Source organism: Hyperoodon ampullatus (genome assembly GCF_949752795.1).
Source record: "Hyperoodon ampullatus genome assembly, chromosome: 2".
NCBI classification, from domain to species: domain Eukaryota; kingdom Metazoa; phylum Chordata; class Mammalia; order Artiodactyla; family Ziphiidae; genus Hyperoodon; species Hyperoodon ampullatus.
Window position 1 is genome coordinate 57331187 of NC_136915.1, and position 22589 is coordinate 57353775.

A 22589-nucleotide genomic window follows, 5' to 3' on the forward strand; every position below is an offset into this window, starting at 1 on the left:
ATACACAAATGCATAGGCATACATAAAAACACATATACACGTGAACTCAGAAATTATAAACTGAGTTAAATACCCCATTAGGATAAGAAACTGCATCCCCATTTCTGGTGTGACAAGCCAGGGCCTGCTAATGCTGTGTTTACTGTGTGTAAACTGTGCATGGTTTGGGCTGTTTGAATGGGTATATCTGGATTTGTTGTATTTTAAAAGTAATAAATATACTGCATTTTGCATGCATATTTACATGAATCTGCATGAATATGTGCATTGATTTTTGCATGCAAAATTTATATGCATTTTCCAAATAGTGCTCTGTAATATACTTTTTCCCCTTGTCGTTTGCTAAAACAGTGGGTTTTGTCAGGGGAGGCTTCAAATAAGCATGGCAAAAGCTAGGTTAAATAGAGTAAGGCAGGCTTTTTTACAGCAGGAATTCACATTTATCAAAATAACATCATTTACTGATTTATAGTTTTTACCATGTAGGGAGAAGGAAATGAAGATACATGGATTGCTATAGTAAGGTGCAGGAGTAGAACCAATATTTTGGTTCTGTAAGTAGCCTTTGAATAAAGACGCTTTAGTTGAAAGAATAGGATATGCTAAAAACTCATTTTGACTTCACTTTATGATTATCATGAAAATTACATGACTTAAAAGTGTTCTTTTTTTTTCTTAAGTGAAGCCTGATCCACCATTAGGTTTGTGTATGAAAATCACAGATACTGGTAATTTAAAGATTTCTTGGTCCAGCCCAACATTGGTACCATTTCAACTTCAATATCAAGTGAAATATTCAGAGAATTCTACAAAAAATATGAGAAAAGTAAGTATATTTTAGTAAATAAAATGAAAAATTGAGAAGCAATTAAGGAAAGGTGAGGCCCCCTCCAAATCCCATACAGAACACCTCTGCATATCAAATGTGCATACTGCTTCTGGAGCAGAATCAGTCATAATTTAATATCATACCATTGGCTTTCATTCAAGAGCAGCATAAGAAATGAGCATATATACAGCATTTCTGCATCTTCCATAAAATGATTTTAGAAAAATTGTTTGATGTTACTCAATATGTCTTACATGTAGATCCATGTTATATTTTGAGGAGCATGACAAATTCCTCCCAGAATTTACTGCGAGGAAAAGTTTCTTTTCCAAAAGTTTATGTATATTAGATTAATTCTCTCTCTCTCTCTTCTCACCCTCCCTCTCACTCCTTCTCCCTTTCCCTCTCATTAACACCACACACACACACCACACACACACACGCACAACTAATGGCTACAAGAAGTCCAGATACAGAATTATTGAATTCATAATTATAATATTTTCACCTAAAGACCTTCTCTGGTTTCTGATTTTACATGTCATCCTTATTTTTCCTTATTGCTCAATGTATTTGTTTACATGCAGTACAAACATGTATAGTGTGTCAAATCCTTTTTTCATTCTTTCAGTAAGTATTGAGCGCCTACTAGGTGCCAAGAACTCAGGATCCATTGTGTAGTAGAACAGGATGAGGGGAGCTTGGGAATGCTAGTGGGAGAGGGTGGGTTGAAATATTAAATGGAGGTAGGGGAAGCTCTCCTTGAGAAGGTGATATTTGAGCAGGGATTTGAAGGAAGTGGTGATGTAGATATCTGGGAGAATTGGAGTCTAAATAGGGAAAATAGCAATTCAGAGGCCCTAAGCTGGATGAGAAGCTGGAGGCCAGGGTGGTGAGTGAGGGCAATAGTATTAGTGGATGATCAAAGAGGGGGAGGGGAGGAGGAGGTCATAAAGAGCCTTGTGGGCCATGCAGAGACTTTGGTACTTTAATTTGTGAAACTAATTGTTATCGAATTTAGAGGTAAAAACCTGTCTTTTCAGATCTGGGCTAATTTTTTAAGACTTTATATTCATAAAGAACAGAATGGGAATCTGGTGTCATGTATGGAAAAAGCAGTTGAGGCTTCTCTAGGCTTTAGCTTTCTCATCTGTAAAATGGAGATAATAGGATTTTAACTACAGGTGATCTGAAATTGTTTAATGCATTTCTGATGCTTTTCACCATTTTTAGTCTGTGGTGCTCCACAGTCTAATGAGCCAGGGAGTTCAATATCTTTGGAGTACATCATTGGTTGTTTCATGCAGTTAGGTCTCTTGGATATTTTGATTCACTATAGCTGATCATCAGCCTTGGGTCCTTAAAATTATTCATGCTCTCCTTCTGTGACACTTTGCTCTAGGATGCTTATAGTTCTCTGTCCACCCCCGTGCATCATCTTCTACCGTGTGTGTTACAGATGTCAGCAGAGGCTTGAAGCTTCCCACTGACTTTAGCTGTATCTCTCAAGTTTTGAGAGGTCAATATTCATTATCATTCAGTTAAATGCTGATTATCATTGTGAGTGTTTTCCTTGGACTTACAGGCTATTTAAAATTTTATTGACTATTGTCAGTCAAACATTTGTTATTGGGTTATTGATCTCTTTTAAATTCCACTGTGACCAGCTAAGTACTCTGTAAGATTTTAGTTCTTTGAGATTAGTTGAGACCTGCTTGTGATCAGTTTTGGTAAAGGTTTCACACCGACCTGATGCTCTGATGTTTTCAAATAATATTTAACAGGCTGATGAGATTGTCTCAGCTACATCCCTGCTAGTAGACAGTGTGCTTCCTGGGTCTTCATATGAAGTTCAGGTGAGGAGCAAGAGAATGGATGGCCCAGGAATCTGGAGTGACTGGAGCACCCCCCTTACCTTTACCACACAAGGTAGGTTTTATAAGAGTCACTTCTACTGACAGGGGAATATGGTTCCTGAATTTGCCTTTGTCATATTATATGCATCTTAAATTTTGTGGCAGTAAACCTAAAGGAGGAACACCATATTAACTTTTAATTTAAATTTTGAACAATTAAAATTTTTAACCTGTTAATGAAAACTTGTGTGAGAGCTCCCACATTTATGTGCATCCATAGCAGTATCTTGCTGAATTACTCTTTCTTACCCAAAAGATAGAGTTAATATAATAGTTCCAAATTTACAAATTCAGAACACTACTTGTATTGACAGCTCCTGAATTTACACTTGAAAATCAGATATATTTATTTGGTATAGATTTTTAAATATTAAAATTTTATTTGAGTATTACATATTATATAATTAAGCAATTCTTTTCACTCCAGATGCTTGCTTTTCAGAGTTTTTACTTTCAATTTTCTTTTTCTTTCTTTTTTTTTTTTTTTTTTGCGGTACGCGGGCCTCTCACTGTTGTGGCCTCTCCTGTTGCGGAGCACAGGCTCCGGACACGCAGGCTCAGCGGCCATGGCTCACGGGCCCATACGCCCGGCAGCATGTGGGATCTTCCCGGACCGGGGCACGAACCCATGTCCCCTACATCGGCAAACGGACTCTCAACCACTGCACCACCAGGGAAGCCCCAATGACTGGGTTCTTAAATAAATGATTGGCAGCAAGGCTTTATCTGCTGCAATGTTATCTTACATATTTTATAATGTTGCTTATACCAGGTTAAAGAAAATATTTTATCCTTAAAGAAAGATAGGTAATCTGCTCCAAGAATTTTTTAAAAAGCTATTTTCTGGAGCTATGATAATACATTTTAAAATAACTTATCTAAAATGTTTTGATCCATAATTTATGTTCTTTTGAGTAATTCACTAATATTTATCAATAGAATTTCCTTTTAAAATAAAATTTATTAATGTAGATCCTGTAAAGGTATTGATACTTGGTCATGAGAAGAAAATCATTATTGTTTCCTTATTTTACAATAAATAAATAAATAAAAATTTTCCTGTTTATGCTTGACTGTAGACATACAAGATGCAAATATCTTATATGAATTATAAATATAAAGGCATTGTAGTTTAGCATGCTATTACTGAAAAGAGAAAAATAATAAAAACGAATCAAGGTTTTTTTGGACTTGTTTTGAGGGTAATCCAAATATGTATGAAAACAGATATTCATATTCTATCAGCAGAAAATAGCTTACCTTAAATTGTACAAATGAAATACCCTGTTTTTGTAATACACTATGGCAGAAATAATTTCGTCCTATGTAAACATTCATTTATTTTTATTGTTTCTAATAAAACATAGAGACAAACTATGTTTCCAACAATAGGAGACTGAAAGAGTAGTATGGAATAGTGTATAGGCATTAAAAATGATATTTTAGAAAAATACTGATTCCCCTTGTCCTCAACCACAGGGTATCGGCACTAAATAACTTAAAATGATACTACAGAACAGTATTTACAGTTTTGCCACTTTGTTTACTGGGGCATCATTGATTTTACATTTCCTAACAAGTTTTCTTATTTAAAGCTTATTTCTCTACCTGCTTACTTGAAATTTTCATGTATCCAAATGAGACAGTGGCTATCACCATTTATTCTTCAAGATTTTGTTTTGTAGGGATTTGACTTAAGAACTTGCGCTAAGGTTCACTGATTCTGAAAGCAGAGTCTGATGGAAGACATACCATTGTGGAATTAGACTACATTTCATTTTCATTAATCTTCTGCCTATCAGTTAGCAAGTGACAATTACTCTCTAAAACATATTTTATAATGCATAAGTCTCTGTGTTTAGAAAATACTGAGGACATTTATGGAGGCTCAAGTCACTTGGGAATGGCAATGCTTGGGACACTTACTAATTGTGCATGAACAGGCAGCTACAGTTCTGCAGTCTCTCAGCACACTCATTTTATTTTGGGCAGTATAATCCTGAATGCCTTGTGAATCTTTTTTACATGGTATCAATTGCTTACGTGATGTTTTCTGTCTTCATCTAACATCCTACCTTTTTTTCCCCATTACAGATGTCATATACTTTCCACCTAAAATTCTGACAACTGTTGGGTCTAACGTTTCTTTTCACTGCATCTATAAAAATGAAAACAAGATAGTTTCCTCAAAAAAGATTGTTTGGTGGATGAATTTAGCTGAGAAAATTCCCCAAAGCCAGTATGATGTTGTGGGTGACCATGTTAGCAAAGTTACTTTTCCTAATTTGAATGCAACCAAACCCCGAGGAAAGTTCACCTATGACGCAGTGTACTGCTGCAATGAGCATGAATGCCACCATCGCTATGCTGAGTTATATGTGATTGGTAAGAATCCCGGGATTTTCTTCATTTTATTCCATGAGATACATTTTTATTATGGACTCTATCTTAGAGTCCCATTGAAGATGTTAAGGAAATTTAATTTTCATTAAAAATGTTTTGGTGTGTTTGCTTTATAGTAATATTTTAATGTGTTTTAAATAGATGTCAATATCAATATATCATGTGAAACTGATGGGTACTTAACTAAAATGACTTGCAGATGGTCACCCAGTGCAATCCAATCACTTGTGGGAAGCACTTTGCAGTTGAGGTATCAGAGGTATGTATATTTTTGCTGTTGTATTTTTCTGTGGATATGGTGAGATAAACATCTCCTGTAAAATATCACCATAGCAGTAGTCTTGTAGATTTATTCCCAAAAGAGGAAGGTAGAATATTCTTAATTAGGAAATTTTTAGAGGGTTAAATAAATTGGTGATTCTTGAAAAAATTCACACACAAAAAGATTGTAATTTGTTTTTGCTTCAGATTATTTTTTTCTGATGATCAGTTAATTCTCCACAATTGTATTTTAGTTAATAAATGAAATCCAAAAAATTAATGTCTATACATTTTAATTTGACTTGGAGAATTGGCTAGAGGAGAATATCAAGGATTATAGAAGCCTCGTATCATTTGCTGAAGATTAATGTTTTAGAAAAAGGTTGGAGGTAGTGGTACAGATATTGTAAGAGATAATATGAATGGTCTTTAGAAATAGGTAAGATTATTATTAGTTTTTAATTGAAGTATAGATGATTTACAATGTTATGTTAGTTTCAGGTGTACAGCAAAGTGAGTCAGTTATATATATATATATATATATGTATCTATTCTTTTTCAGATTCTTTTCATTATAGGTTATTATCAGATACTGAATATAATTCTCTGTGTTATATAGTAAATCCTTGTTGTTTATCTATTTTATATATAATACTGTGTATTTGTTAATCCCAAACTCCTAAATTATCCCTCCCTCCCCGCCCTTTCCCCTTTGGTAACCATAACTTTGTTTACTTAATAAGGATTAAACAATTCTAGTAAACAGTAATTTGTGTGGCTTTTTTTTTTTTTTTTTTACCGTTCTCTGATCTGAAAAGAATTCAAGTCATCATCTTCCTCTAGTATTCTTCTCTCTACAGAGACCTTTATCTAAAATAATAACACTCTTGATCAGGACAATTTTTATAACATTCTTTAGTAGTTTTCAAGTGTGTGTACTACTCTTAAACACCCTATCTCAGTTTGTACTGGGACTTTCAATTTGTAGAGCTTGTGCTCATTTATTCTTAAAATCTAAAATTTCTGCTTGAAAAAAATCCATTTCCTCAAATACTGTGCTCGATTCTTATTCCTAATGCTACCAGTCTATTCTTAAGTAATATTAGAAAAAAATGAGGCAATTTCTTTGTTTCTCACGTGGGAATAATATCTGTCTTCATCTTACCTGATATGAGAACTTTAAAATCAATAGAATATTCATGGCATACCATTTTACTTTTGTAATCTGTCTTTACTTTCTTTCCATGGCATTTTCACATTAAAAATGGTGTTTGTGGACAACTATTCCATAAGCATTTGGACTCATTTATCTTCCTAATATTTATAGAAGAACCATGAAACTAGCTGAATATACATGTTCAAGTTTTTTTAACCTCTCTAAGGCCTCAATTTCCTTGTCTGTAAAATGGAATGAATAATAGGACTTGCAGGGTTTCTGTGAGAATTAATGACATTTTATTTAATTATAATTAAGTGATATGATTTCTGCTGGTAAACATTCAATAAATGGTTATATCTGTCACGACGATAATTATGCTAACCTTTGGATTCCAAGTGGACTATTAGTGTGCTTCTGTACAAGGTCATGGTTCTTATTTTTTATGCACAAATGACTCTTCATCCTTCTTTCTCATCTAACCCCACCCACCACACTGATCCACACACACACACACAAACAGTTGTAATTTTGAGGAAATAGGAAGAAAAAGGTGTCACAAAAAAATGGAAAATGAGAGACAGAAAAATGTAGATTTTTCATTTTTTTGTAACCTTACTCCCATTCTTATGGAAACAGTAACTACTACTTTAGCCACTTAAATACCATATTTAAAGCAAATAATGGCAGAAGGGCTATTGCAAAGAAGTGGAGAAATGCTTTGTATTCTCTGAGGTGGAGTGTTGATTGGGATGTAGTGATAAAAATATATTTTCCTAATTTTCTTCTCTGAGAAAATAAGTGATATACCTGACTATATGATCCATATAGAAGTCAATAATTGATATTATTTTAATTATATTGCTTTGAACTAGAAAAGATTAGGACAATGTCAATTAAGCTACAATTTACTATCATTATGTTTTCAATTTGTTTTGTGGAATTTAAAGTGCAAGGAATTTATCTTCCTTTCCATCTCAGGGATTCCCCATTGCCACTTGTGATCTTTATTTTAAAAATTCGATCACTTCGCTTTAATATTAGCGTAGCTTCCAAAGTGTTGTAAGTTCTATCTCCAATTGGATCCCTACCTCCCTGTTAGAACATTGTCATTTATTTCATTTGCATACCCACTTACTGTCTAGTGAAATATTTAAGAAGGGTTATTTTCTATTTTCATGGAAAGATTGTGATATAGCTGAGAATTCAAAAATGCCTTTCTAATAAGAACAACTACTTTTAGATGGAGCAGAAACTGTCTATTTTAAACAACAAAGCAGAATTCTCAAATATTGCTTTCATCAGTGTTGTATATTTATTGATTGTTTTTGTATCTTTTAAGGAGCAGCCTTTACTGTTCTGATGTTCCATCTATTCATCCCATATCTGAACCCAAAGACTGCCACTTGCAGAGAGATGGTTTTTATGAATGCCTATTTCAGCCAATCTTTCTATTATCCGGCTATACAATGTGGATTAGAATTAATCACTCCTTGGGTTCACTGGACTCTCCACCAACATGTGTCATTCCTGATTCCGTGGGTATGTCAAAAACTATATGTATGTCTTCATTTTTATTAGCATATTTGGATTCAGGTTGGTTCAGGGTAACTGTTGAATTTTCTGATCACACTAGATTAAAAAATTTTTTTTCCTACTTACAGTGGAATTGAAAAGACAATTAGCCTTAGAAAGTTTTACACTTTTGGCTTTATTTTAAATCAATAATAGGAAGATTTTCAGCATATAATTTGATGAATTATATTGATCACTGGGTATAAATTTAGTAGTAATATTATTCTAAATAATGCACTATTTTATGTTTTTTTCCCAATGTACTTATGAAAACATTTGATGCTTTTAATCTAAAAGTTTAATTTGGATATTCTGACAGTTTTTTTAATCTGAGTAGTCATAGCTCAAGGCTTTAATTTGTAAGGCTGGGTAGGAGCAAAGGATTCAAAATAACTCAAATGAAATAAAGAGAAAATAGACAAGGATGATGACATCCATAATAACATTTTAAACATTCTTTTAAAAGGATATTTTGATTTCAAAGGAATAAGAGACCCTTTGGAGATTTTGATATATTACTCTAAGTATCACTGTGAAATCTTTGGGAAATGATCCATTTATGATTTTGCAGCAAATGTAGAAGAGTATCTTTTGATGCTATATAATATTTTGTTAGGGAATTGTACCAAAAATTAACATTTGATCCATTGTATTTTCAAATAATTAGTACACATCTGAATTCAAATCTATATTTTGTTAAATATAGCATAAAGTTGTCATAATTAAAAAAATTTTTTCAATATGAAGTCCCAGTTAATTGATCTGCCCTCTCACCACTCCTTCCAATTTAGTTTGGTTCCATTTTAAGTGAGTTTACTGTAAGCAATACTTCTCTGGTACTAAATATACTAAGATAGCAAGGAACTGTCCTACCTCCCTACCCTACAGACATGCACAGATATACCCTCACATGTATTATATGACAATTGCAGCATGGATTCAGTTCGATATCTGAACAATTTTTGATGTTATTCTTTTCAGTACTAACAGACATTTAAATTGTGCTTATATTGCCTACTGAGTACTAGAAAACAATGTGAAAATTCAACTTTGGAATCCAAATGCCAGCTCCACTTATTATTAGCTTTGTAAACTTGGGCTAGTCACTTAAGTGCTCCATGACTATTTTGTCACCTATAGAATGTGGAAAGCTCCTTATACCTCCCTAATGTGGGTATTGTGGGTATCACATAAACCATTGTACTTCAAAGCATTCTTTCTATAAACTAGATATTCATGGAATATATACGTGTGATAGCCATATGATTCCGTCAAGTGCAATCACAGCTTTAATGTGTTTGGGTCTCTTGAATGCTCATACTTCCTTTCCTGAAGAGGAATTATCTTTTTGAGAGATGAAATATATGTCATCTTACTAGTTGGTGAAGAACGTCTTCTTGGCATATGAGGAATTGAATAAGCATGAGATACTCTATAGTAATTAAAAAGTTTAGGTGTTTTGATCATCAACAGTCTAAAGAAGTATTGTTGATGAAGTCTGTAGCTTCAGAGCTTCACACTGTTGTGCTTGAGCTGTGAGATGTTAGTTCCCAAATACGTTGAGTTTGCATGTTGCCTTTTATTATTTTTTAAAGCCCTTGCTGTTCTGTTCATCTTTGCCTCTATTTCTACCCTTTAAAAAGTTTATTTTCCTCAGATTGTACAGAATCAAGGCTTTACTCTGCAAGACTTCCTCTGACCTTGACCTAGAAATACCTAACAACAGACAGTGGAAGATTTTGAAACACATGTGGAAATGAATGCGGTGTATAGTTTTTTGCTTTTAAGTAAAGCTCTATGTAGAACAGAGTTTGCTACTGATATTCCTCATGTGATCAGTATGGTATCTTTTGCATGCAGAGCCAATGGTTCCATTTCTAATCGGGTCTTACAATTAACGTGCAGAGTGACATGGACGATGAATTGATCTTTTTTCAATCAACCTCTCTATTTTCAAAATAGAGATAATCCCTTTCTTATGTATCACATAAAGTTGTAGGGGATCAAATGAGATAATGAAGGAGAAGGTTTTGAGAAAGAGATGTTACTTTATAAATAGAAGATATGGAAGATTATAACATCATAATAACATTTTAAAAATATTGTTACTGTTTAAATTACTGTTATATAATACTTAAAAAATTTTCTAGTGAAACCACTGCCTCCATCTAGTGTGAAAGCAGAAATTACTGTAAAAATTGGATTATTGAAAATATCTTGGGAGAAGCCAGTCTTTCCAGAGAATAATCTTCAGTTCCAGATTCGCTATGGTTTAAGTGGAAAAGAAGTACAATGGAAGGTACCTTTTACCTGGAAATTTCTTCAGCTTGCCTCACTAAGTATTATTTCTTATAACTGTTTAAGAATTTTATTGCATAAGGTTTATTTTATTGGCATAAGAGTACATCCTCCTGTATTCCATAGCTCTTTTTATTAAATAGATTGATCTAATTTAACCCTTTTAAGAAATGAACTTTCCTGCTATTTATCATTTCCCAAAATGTGTTTTATAGTACATTGATCCCATACAATGTTTCATGAAGAAAGGTCACATGGCTTAATAAAGTTTAAGGAACCCTGAATCACCATATGTCCCTGGTGTAGAATCATGGTATATTACACATTAAAGGTTTAGAGAAGTCCTGAATTTAAAAAACATTTGTGACTTTATTTCATCCTATGTTTCTCAAACTCATTTTACCAAGGAATCTTTTTCCCTTTAACAATGTTCTTTAGTACACACATGTTCAATGGGACACATTTTGGAAGAAGCTGCTTTTATCAAACAACCAGAATCATACCCATAGTGGCAAGTGTGCATGTGATGCCTTCCTATGTCAGTTTTCTGATGGCAGCCTGCAAAGACCTAGAAATAGCAGGAACCCTAGAATAGAATTAGATCACAATGAGTTCAGCTGTAATAAATGTGACAGTTTACTTGCTTATTGAGGAGACTGAATATCAGACATTCTCTACAGCAGGCCCTATCTAACCACTAGGTTAAAATTCTTAAACGTCTTGGTGTATAGAGGATTAGTGGACAGAGATTAGTAATAGGCTAAAAGAGTGATTGGGAAGTGAGGTTGCAAGTGGGCCAGTCCAAATCTTGTCACGAGATGGAAATAACAAGATGACTGAGGCAATCCTTAACTTGAAGGAGCTCATGATTCAAGCCTAATAAGAGTATTTATAAAGCCAGAAAACACAAAGTCAATTCTCTCTTAATTTTGGAATAGTGTTAGGGTTTAAAATAAAATGCACTTCAGGGCCCTTTAGCTACATATGTGTTAGTAATGATCAATCTAATAGTTTGACTTATTTTATAGGTATTTGAGGTGTATGATGCAAAATTAAAATCTGCCAGTTTCCCGGTGTCAGACCTGTGTGCAGTCTATGCTGTCCAGGTGCGCTGTAAGAGGCTAGATGGACTGGGATATTGGAGTAATTGGAGTACTCCAGCCTACACAATTGTCACGGATATAAAAGGTTTGCAAAGATTTTGTGAATGTGTCTTAAAAATGCATAAGTATGTGCTTCCAGTGTGACTGAAAAGTAATCCTTCCAAGAACACATGTACAACTTGGGCTCCTTGTTATTTTGCAGTTCCTATCAGAGGACCTGAATTTTGGAGAACAATTAATGAAGACAACACTAAAAAAGAGAGAAATGTCACTTTGCTTTGGAAGGTATTCCTGATTTTTGTGTTATTCTTAAATTTTACTTCTACACTCTTGAAAGATTTGCTTCATTGTAAAAAAGACTTCATTGTATAAAAGACTTACTTAATAATTCTATCATTTTTAGTCTCTGCAATCCCAAGTTTATTTCAATTTGGAGAAGTGATTACAGAGAACCAAGTTGTAGAATGGAGGGAGCACTGGCCTGGAGTTTGGAGACTTTAATTCTATTCTTGGCTTAACATAGTATAGTTAATCAGTGCTATTTTGACAAAGTCACTTAGACCCTTCAGCCTCAGTTTCCTCATCTGTGTCAATATAACATTGGACTGGATGATATCTAGTGCTCCTTCAAGTCCAAAAATTCCATTTGTATTTAATTCTAGACAGAGTAAACGTGGCCTTCCCTACATATCTCAAGGGCATTTAGATTATTCTTTTTGTATGATGGCAAATACACAACGGATATTTCCAAAAACAATGAGTATACAGCTTAGAAATTTTCAAAGTGTTCTCTCCCCCAAATGAATTGATTTCTATCCCTAGTGAATGTATTTCTTTTGGTCCGAATTTTAGGGAGACACAAACGTTCAGTCCATAGCAAACATCATTTGTCATTAGGGAAATACATATTAGAACAACAATGAGATACCACTACACACTTACTAGAATGGTTAAAATCCAAAAAAAACCTGACAATAACTTGCTGGCTAGTATGCAAAGCAACAGGAACTTTTATTCTTTGCTGGTGGAAATGGAAAACGGTACAGCCACTTTGGAATATAGTTTGGTAGCTTCTTACAAAAAACTTTGTTACTTTCATACAATGGAATATTATTCAGTGATAAAAAGAAACTGCTATAAAGCCACAAAAAGATATGGATGACTCTTAAATGAATGTTGTTAAGTGCTAGAAGGCTGCCTATAGGACTACATTATGATTCCATTTACAGGACATTCAAGAAAAGGCATAACTGTAGAGATGGCAAAAAGATCAATGGTTTCCAGGGATTTGGTTGATGGGGAAAGGTTTGAATGGGTGAAGAACAGGGGATTTTTTATGATGGTGAAACTATTCTGTATAATATTGTCCTGGTGAGTACATAGCATTATGCATTTGCCAAAACTCATAAAACCTTATACCACAAAGAAGAAACCTTAGTGTATACAAATTAAAGATAAATCATTAGGAGGTTGGAGAATCCCAGGATGGAATCCAGACTGCAATAAGAGAAACTAACTGTATTACAAGTGTGTGGAACAGTCTTAGTGAAGGAGTTGGGAGAAAAAGCTTCAGGCCTAGGTAACCTTGTTAATGAGTAGATTCTTAAGACTAAAGGCAAAAGAAACTGTACATAACCACTGTATTCTAGTTGATAAAGTCATCTCTCTCACGAGGTATGGGTTAACAATTCTTGTATCATTAGATATGCAAACTGGAATTGAACAATTAAACATTGGATGATGGATGGTAGGAAGGACCCAGGTTTCTCACTGTTAAATTGGTTACAGACAAGCAAGGAGAAGATGGGAATGATCCATGTGGTAATGGATTAGGGTTGGAGACATCAGTATGAACTCATGTTTAGCTTAATATGGATACAGATGGATTCATTTAGAAATTTTCATAGATATGTGTGTATACAGATGTAGTATACACAGATGTATTTCCTTGATCTGTAAGCTGAGAAATCCATATTCTGGTAGTAAGGAGTATTCCCACATTTGTTTCTAATACTATCCTCCAATAAAAGGAACTAGGGCTCTGTGAAAAAATGCTTGGTTATAGGGCTAGGGCAGGAAATAACACAAGATGAGCCTAGAGCAGCTTGTAGGACTAGAAAGTAAGGACTTTATCATCAATTTTACTTGATGGTTACAAAAGTAAATATTTGTATATGAAAACTGACATAGATTTTTTTAAAAAACAAAATGCAAAATTTGCATGATTTTTCAGACATTTATTTGTTGCAGAGGCTGCTAAAATCTTACTCACTACCTACCCAGGTTCTTCCACGCCCTGCAGGGACATATTTATGTTTGTTTGTATTTATGTTTCTCAATTTCTGACTTAGAAGAATCTCAGTGACAAAAATTGAGAAGCACTGTTCTAGTCTATTGTGTTAAGCTTTCTAAGGGTTTACAAGGGATTGGTAGCACTTAAATCTTACCTGAAACAGATGAAGGTGATGGGAGAAGTGGGACATATTGTTATATTCTGTAGAATGGATGAATACAGTTGGACTAATTATATATTTTACACTGAATCATCAATGACCTGGTATGATTTTTTTTTAACTAAAGGCACAAATTCTGGGGTTCCATGTACACGGTCCTGATAGCCTCTGTTACTGGAAGGGGCAGCATATCAAGGGAAGAAAAAAAATGAGTGACCAGTCTCACCAGGATTAATATCTTTTCAACTCTCTCTAGTTGTTGCTTTATGAAAACAGAGGGTTATTCCTTTTTTTGCTTTTTAGATGAAGAAACTCTCAACTCTCTTTCAGTCTTTCTTTTCTCTAGAATTAGAGTGAAACTTCCAGGTAGAAAAGTGTCCTATTTGTATCCATACTTCATTATTTAGTCTTTGAGTCTTAAAAAAAAAAAAAAACCCAAAAGGAGGGAGATAAGTTTCCCATGCTCCATAGCCACCCAGACGGCTTCAGGGAGACTGTGGTCAGACCCCCATACCTCAGCCTTGAATTCAGCAGTGCTTGCTCTGGCCTGACCCCTGCTTACCAATGGGAAATGTTTAATAGGATTTCCGTGAGCTCAGTCAGTATAAAAAGCACTGTAGCCCTTGAGCTAATCAATTTTTATGTTTACCGCAGCCCCTGATGAAAAATGACTCATTGTGCAGTGTGAGAAGATACGTGGTGAAACATCATACTTCCCGCAATGGAACATGGTCAGAAGATGTAGGAAATCACACTAAATTCACTTTCCTTTGGACAGAGCAAGCACACTCTGTTACCGTTCTGGCCATCAATTCAATTGGTGCTTCTTCTGCAAATTTTAATTTAACATTCTCATGGCCCACGAGCAAAGGTAAGAAAAGGTACACCTCACTTTGCATTCACAGAGTCCAGTAGATGAGACAAACATGAATCAAATAATCATGCAAGTTAGTGCCTATTTACAAACTGAGACGAGTGTTCCCAGGAAAGGAGTATAATTTTATGAAAGAAAAGAAAATAAGAGCCTAACCTGGTATTGAGGGTCAGAGAAGCTTTCTTGAGGATACAGTAGAGGAATTAAACTTCCCCAGAAGGTCAGGGGAAGCGCTCCCGCGAGAGGAAAAATCTGACCAAAAGTCCTGTGGTCCAGGAGAGGATATGAAGGAAGACCGGGTTGGCGCTGGTGCAAAAAAAGTCCAGAAAGGCTGACAGAGGCTCTGAGGCATGGCTCTCAGGGAATTGTAGGCATGATAGGAATTTTGTTCTCACATGCGGAAGTCTGGAGGCTTTTAAGTGGGACTCTGTGGAGAGGGTGTTAAAATGATCAGATTTGTTCTTTGAAAGCACGACTCCATCAGCGGGAGAGAAGATTTGGAGGGAATTAGAATGATTAATAGGCTTGTACAGTATTACAGTAGAGAACACCTTTTGACCATATCGAAAAATCTCCTTTTTGGATTTTAGGTAGAATCTTATTTCTCCTCATAGCATATATTCCCACACCTCTCTGCTTATATGACTCTTGTGATACAAAAATAATTGCCATGTGTAAATGTCTGCTTTATTTATTTGTATAAATGTCTGCTTTCTCTTCCTTCTCCCCTTTTCAGTAGGTTATATGTTCCTAAAGGCAATTAGGAGATCTTCATTAATTTTGAATTTAAAAATAAATTTCCTTCTTTCCCCCCCAGTAAATATCGTGCAGTCACTCAGTGCTTATCCTTTAAACAGCAGTTGTGTAATTCTTTCCTGGATGCTATCACCCAGTGATTACAATCCGATGTATTTTATTCTTGAGTGGAAAATTCTTCATGAAGACAATGAAATTAAATGGCTTAGAATCCCTTCCTCTGTTAAGAAGTATTATGTCCACGGTAAGCTTACTGTACTTTAATTAAGTTTCTCCTATGGATTAGTATGATGCTACAGATTATTAATTCAAATAACATAGTCAGTTAATGAAAACTTCAAAAATATAGATGATAGATCTTGCTGCCTAAATTGTCATCCTATTACAATTAATTCTATTTCATTTGATCCTTTTCCATTTAAATATTTTATATAGTTGTAATCATATCATCTACCACTTTTCTTATGGTTTGTTCCTTTGATATATCACAAGCATGTTTCTATTTTGTTCACAATCCTTATAACTATTTTTTAAATGATTGTATAGCATTTTATTTCAGAATCTACATAAACCATTTATTTATTTGAGAACATTTATGTTGCTTCCAGCTTAACCTTTTTTAAAAACCATTTTAATGGCTTTTGATATCTACTGACAAATTGTTTTCCCAAATTGTGTACCAACTTATGATGCCACTAACAATGAGTGGGAGGGCCAGGCTGAAGGTCTGAGGATCATAAGCCAGCATAATATTCCCAAAGTAGACCAGTTACCCCACAAGGTGATTAAAATGCAAAATATTAGTGCACAATACAGAGTCTCTGAGTCTGAGTAAGGTTTAAGCAGGGAAGCTAAGAATTGCCATGTTCTTATTTACAACATCATCCCAAAGGCACCTACTTCTATTTCATTGCAAAGACCCTAGAATTTAGCATCAAGGTAAATAGAAACAAATTATTGATAGAGAACTAAATCCAGTTCATTACTATACTGTTGTCTAGGAGGTTACTCTCTGTGCTTCAAAGAGATTTATCTCTTGTGGAATAATATTTATATCTTATTAGCATTTGTAAAAATGATAGATCACTGATAGATCCATTTTGAGCTTTGCTATGAAGATGATCATCCTCCATAGATCTAGATACCTGGATATATAAGGTAATTCCTGGTCCCCACTCCCATCTTCTTTGCATGGGATTTCATGAGACTTTAGTCTCCCAGCTGCCTTGAATGGGGAGGCTAAATAAACTAAATTCTTATGAAAAGGGAATATTGCTGGCTTTGGTCTTAGGAGGTAGAGTGTATTGTCCTGGAAAGGGAAATAAAACAACTCCTACACCCTGAACTTGAACAAACCGGCTATCACTGGAACATGCCTTTAAAAATTGCAATCTTCTATCTTTGGGTAAGATTTTAAAACATTATTTGTGAAATTATTGTCATTACAGTAGAATTGGTAGTGCTTAGATTGTCTTTGAAACTCCCTAATTATCAGTTTCAATCCATAGGTAACAATCATCAGTTTTTAATCCATCAGTTTCAACCCATAAGTCATCAGTTTTACATCCATGGAAATATAAGAGAGAGTCACTTAACATTTTTTTTTACATAGATTTCATTCATTTATATTAATTCAGTGGGAATGACTCTTTAAAATGTTTTTTCTCCTCAGATCATTTTATCCCCATTGAGAAGTATCAGTTCAGTCTTTACCCAATATTTATGGAGGGAGTGGGGAAACCGAAGATAATTGATAGTTTCACCCAAGGTAAAAATGTTTACTTTTAGTTTCTTTTTACACAGATGTGTGGTTTCCTCCTTAGCTAGCAGTAATGCTGCCATCTGATTATTTTCTTTCTGATGGAATCATGGAAGAGCCCAGAGCCTTACGTAGATGCCTCATGGGTGACTGCAGTAAGGGTACATGGTTCCATGGTGGTGGTAAGAAGAATAATCAGGCGTGGTATTGTATTCTTGTATTGGTAAGTAAAAACTTCAGTCTAAAAGTTGATGGAAAAAAAATAAAGGGAAGTATCCAGCTATACAATAAAATACATCATCATAAAGATTAATTGGAAAAATATTAATTTTCTGTACAATTAATATAAATATGCCTACCCCAAACAATATGTTTTGACTCATATTTATGAGTTTTTAAATTTTAATCATCTTCTAAAGGAAATCTTTTTCTAAAAATAAAACTGTAGCAATAATTATAGAAAAAAGTCCACAGGGTGTCTTATATTTCTGATTCACCTTACTGTACTTGAAGTGGGAAGATTTTGATTTTGCTATTACTTTTCAGATTGTCTTCAAATCCAAGCAACCCAATAATGAAATTTCAAGAGAGAAACATTTCACCTGGTTTTAGAATTAAAATAATTATAAAGCTTCATTCATGTATTGTTCAACAAATACACACTGAACACTGTTCTAAGCACTGGGGATTGAACAGTAAACATAAGTCTGTGCCCTAAATGGAGCTTAAACTCCAGTACTCTAATAAGAATGACAGATAATAAACAAACCATGTATAATATAATGTCAGATAGAAATAAGTGCATGAAGCAAAATAAAATGAAGGGATAGAGTTAAAATGTGGTGCTTTAGTAAGGATGGCCAAAAATGGTCTTTTTCTCTGTGAAGGTGATATTTGGGTAAAGCCCTGCAAGGGGCTTTCTGCAAGGGGATAGCAAGTGCAAAGGCCCTGAAGAGTGAGCATGCTTTGTGGTTCAAGAAACAGTAAGGAGGTCAATGTGTCTGGAGTGAGCAAGGTAGAGGTTGGTGGGTGTTGTAGGTTGCCTTCTCTAAAAGCAGATGCTGAAACAAAGAGTCATCATAACAACTTTTATTGACACTTGGACTCATATAACCTAAAAATGACCAGATGGAGAGAGCTGGCAAATAAATACTTTTGAAAAAATGTTTTGCTAAATTACAAGAAGCATAATTCTGACCAAAATAATAATTTTATTAATGTGGTCAAAGCTATACTTCTATCTTCCTCTTTCTGATTTTTATATCTTTAAAGGTCATTCAGATTTACGTTGAAATCAGAAAAAAAGTCTATTATAATTTCTGATCCAGAAAGGTGTTATTTCCTCAAGCTTCAGTGTTGTGTGAATTTTTTTCTTTTTCAGATGATGAAAAACACCAGCATGATGCAGGTCTATATGTAATTGTGCCAATAATTATTTCCTCTTCCATCTTATTGCTTGGAACCTTGTTAATATCACACCAAAGGTATTGTACTTGGTGTTAAAATCTTGAACATATTTAAACCTTGATTTTAAATCCAAATCAGAAACACTAAAGTGTTCTAAATATTTTTTTATATATTTGATGACAATGAGATGGCATAAAAAGAAAAAGCCTGATTTCAGGAAACCACACTCCATTTTGCTAGTACACATAAGCCTCAGGGAAGAAATTAGATTTTGTGTTTTTTTTTTACTGTATATACATTCATGAAATAACAAGCTTATAATAGGAAATCCTAGACAGTATGTTCTTAGAGATGAGAAGAATAGCTTTCAGAGTTGTACAATCAAGGTTGAGAACTTTTAGTGGTGAAGATTTATCTGAAGCCGTCAGTTCACTTACGGTCAGTAGGCATTCTGCTTTTTAAACGTCAGCGCTGAGTGGCTCCATTCTGTTTGGTTTGGCAAATGGCCTTGAATTTCTTGGATGGTTCTTCGGGTGCCCCATTACTCTGTGCTGAGAGGTCCGGACCATTGAGGTTATTTCACACATGCCAAATCTCTACAGAAAATTTTGTCTTCTAGCAGTGAAGAGGGAAAAGTGATTTTACAATCTGAATTTACCTTTCAGTCAAGTGAGCTGATTGGGCCACATCCAGTAGAATTGTGTCTGAAACTCAATTGATGGCCATATTTAATATTTAATTTTCTCTGAGAAAAACCTGTGCAAAGCATTTAGCACAGTGCCTGGCAAACAGTTTTCAGTAAGAGTTGGCTATGTTTATTATAGTGATCATTAACTTTGGTCTAGACAGAAAGTTGGTAGAGATCTTCATGGTAGAGCATGTGAAAGTGAATCTGATCCTACTGAGGCATAACCAGTCTGGTAGATAAATTTCTAGTTTGTACATTTATTAACTGTTAACATTTTCAATGTGAATGTTTTTCTTTACTTATAATGCCTTGTTTATCTTTTGTAGGATGAAAAAGCTGTTTTGGGAAGATGTTCCAAACCCCAAGAATTGTTCCTGGGCACAAGGACTTAATTTTCAGAAGGTCCCTTTTTCAGTTTTTTAAACCCCAGAATATATAAGAGCACATTTTAGATGCTATATGCCTTCTAGAGCTTCAAACATTTTTAAGGTTTAAAACATTCTAAGGATAAGGTTTAAATCTTATTTTATTCAATTCATCTTAATATGAGTCTATTTAATCTGTTATTTTCAAGAATAGCAAGATGCAGGGATTTGAAACCAGGACAAAAAAATTCAATAGGTAGTTTATCATCTGAGTTAACAAATACATATCTTTCTTCTGTGTCACAGTATATAATAAAATAAATATTAGAATATTAGAGTCAAATCTGGTGGAGAACAAATATTTGTATATACTTTTTTGGTATAAATTGATTGTCCTTAGGAAAAGGCTGGAATCAATATTTTTTAACCCTTGTAATTATCTCCATAATTACTTAAATCAATTAAAAGCTATATAAATAATCCTTTCCTCAAATACTGCAATCTGAAAAATGCAATTATCATAATAAAACTTACATTTATGAAGATAGTTCCTTTCAAGCTACTTTATGAGACAGTCAACTCTAATCAAATAATTTGCACTTTATAATAGAATTTCTCAGAAAACTCTAGAGTTTAACAAAAGTATCATTAATTCCCATAATTTCCCTTGAAGCAAGGTTGGTTTTCCATCCTTAAAATTGGGAAAATAGAATTCAATTTTAATGGCAAAATATCTTCATGCTGTTTTGAACAATAATCATATGGAGGTTATTATGCAGTCTCAATAATTGTGTCATCATTAGTCACTGTTACAAGTCTTCAGTGGTTTTCTTTTAGTTACAAGATCAAGTACTCAATGACTTCTCTCTACAATCTGTTATCAACCTACAGATGTCATTGTTTCTGTCCGTGAGCCTTAGTCATGCCTATACTATTCTCCTCACCTCTACAGACCCTTCCACGTCAATGAAGACCTTGCTCTAAGCTCTTCTTTCCCCAAGCCTTTTGTGAACAAATGTAGTTCAGAAGAATTTCTGCCCCCTTTAAGTTCCTGGAGCATTTTATTTTTTATTGTGAAGAGTGTTCTGAGTTCAAGGGCTGTGTTTTACCAATCACAACTATTGTTGAGCTTCTCCTGCTAAAGGCAAAGTACTAGGGTCAGGATTTATTAATGACTTGCTGATATCTTATAATAATGTCCATTTATTTATGTGCAAGTCACTGAGATACATATTCTTACACTCATTAAGATTTTTTTACTTCAATTCTCAGTATCTCTGTTTCCTCTCCTGTAAAATGAGGTTTAATAGAACTTACCTCATTGGGTTGTTTGGGGGACTAAAGAAGATAGTACTTCTAACATAGTATTGTCTCAACAAATATTAGTTATCATTATTTTACATATTTACATGTTTTATGTTATTCTTTCAGTTACCCTGTGGGATAAGTATTATAATCTCCATTTTATAGAAGAAAAAACCTAAAGCTTATAATGGTTAAGTAACTTGTTTTAGAGTCTGGCTTAGTTTTCTAATTTGTCTGACTTTGGAGCCTGTTGTATTAGTAAGTGTTCTCTCTGGCTTTCGATTTTTTGTTTTTTTTTGACTATGATCCACAGTGAGAAAAATGCTTTACCTTGCAACCTAGTAAATGAGTAGATGTAGATAATATGCAAAACTGAAACAAAAGATGCTCAAAACAGTTTTACTATTTGCACCGCCCTCTGTTTTCAAAATTCTGTTTCATTTCAAAAATACTGGTTACAACCCTCTACATTCATTCACATACTAACGGATATGATTTGCAGTTAGAAAACACTGCTCTACAGTTTACTGATGAATGAATGAGTGAACAGATATGTAATAATGTGGGCAAAATAATGCAGACATTTAAATTGTAATCTTTCAGCGGAAGAGACAGTGCCATATCTTCAAACATGGTAGCAGTGTAGTTTTACCTATGGTCATTCTTGTTATAGAAACTTAACTTAGCCTGAATCTAACCAGCCCCACACCCATACACTTCTCAGCTATGCCCTTACTCACTGTAAGACACGGAGTCTCCTTTCATTAAAGCAGAGCTGATGGTTTTTTCAATTAGTAAAGCATTTATTCCTCTTCTTTCTCTTCCGTTATGAATTCTTACAGTGATGTTTATTGTAGTGATAGTGATATTTCAGCCATATGTATTTGTTTGTCATTCATTCAGCAAGCACAAAATGAAAATAAGTATTTACATGTAAGTCTAGGATGTTGCTAGGCTCTGGGAAAACAATTTGTAAGAGATTCTCCTTACCATCTAGGCAGTAAGACAGTGAGGTCATAGAGGAGTGACTTGGTTAAAAGCAGAATAGAAAGAACTTTTCTTTTCTCTCTCTAAAATGGTTTATTTATTTTAAAATTCATTAATTCATTCCATCCATTCATTCAAGAGGTATTTATTGAATAGTTATCCTATGCCAGTCACTATGCTAGGCCTTAGGGTTAAAATGGTCAGAAAACAGGAACTCTTGGAGCGTGCAGTTGATGGGGAAGATAAGCATTAATCAATTTATAACTGAAATAACAAATAATATACATTATATATGTTATATGTAACATATATTATGATAATATTACAGACACTAATAATGATAAACTATGTGTTGTGAAAGAAAGGGCCCAGTGTGCTGAGTGTCGTGTGTGGGATGGGGGTGAGCTGAGATCTGGAAGATGAGCAGTCATTAACTAGGATTTGTGGTGGAGGG

At 34.3% G+C, this 22589-nt stretch overlaps 1 protein-coding gene across 1 annotated transcript in view; it reads left to right on the top strand.

Moving 5' to 3' along the window:
* Positions 1 to 22589, top strand: part of LEPR (leptin receptor) — a gene marked incomplete at both ends in the record, with an annotated part of 66056 nt that overhangs the window by 25253 nt on the left and 18214 nt on the right. The window contains 13 exons of the mRNA XM_079697290.1: positions 681 to 826; positions 2614 to 2758; positions 4840 to 5130; positions 5290 to 5407; positions 7908 to 8107; positions 10291 to 10439; positions 11467 to 11626; positions 11744 to 11826; positions 14649 to 14865; positions 15686 to 15868; positions 17297 to 17392; positions 18765 to 18867; positions 19805 to 19880. Of these exons, the coding sequence (XP_079553416.1) occupies positions 681 to 826; positions 2614 to 2758; positions 4840 to 5130; positions 5290 to 5407; positions 7908 to 8107; positions 10291 to 10439; positions 11467 to 11626; positions 11744 to 11826; positions 14649 to 14865; positions 15686 to 15868; positions 17297 to 17392; positions 18765 to 18867; positions 19805 to 19880 (1967 nt within the window). The remainder of the gene's footprint in view (positions 1 to 680; positions 827 to 2613; positions 2759 to 4839; positions 5131 to 5289; positions 5408 to 7907; positions 8108 to 10290; positions 10440 to 11466; positions 11627 to 11743; positions 11827 to 14648; positions 14866 to 15685; positions 15869 to 17296; positions 17393 to 18764; positions 18868 to 19804; positions 19881 to 22589) is intronic.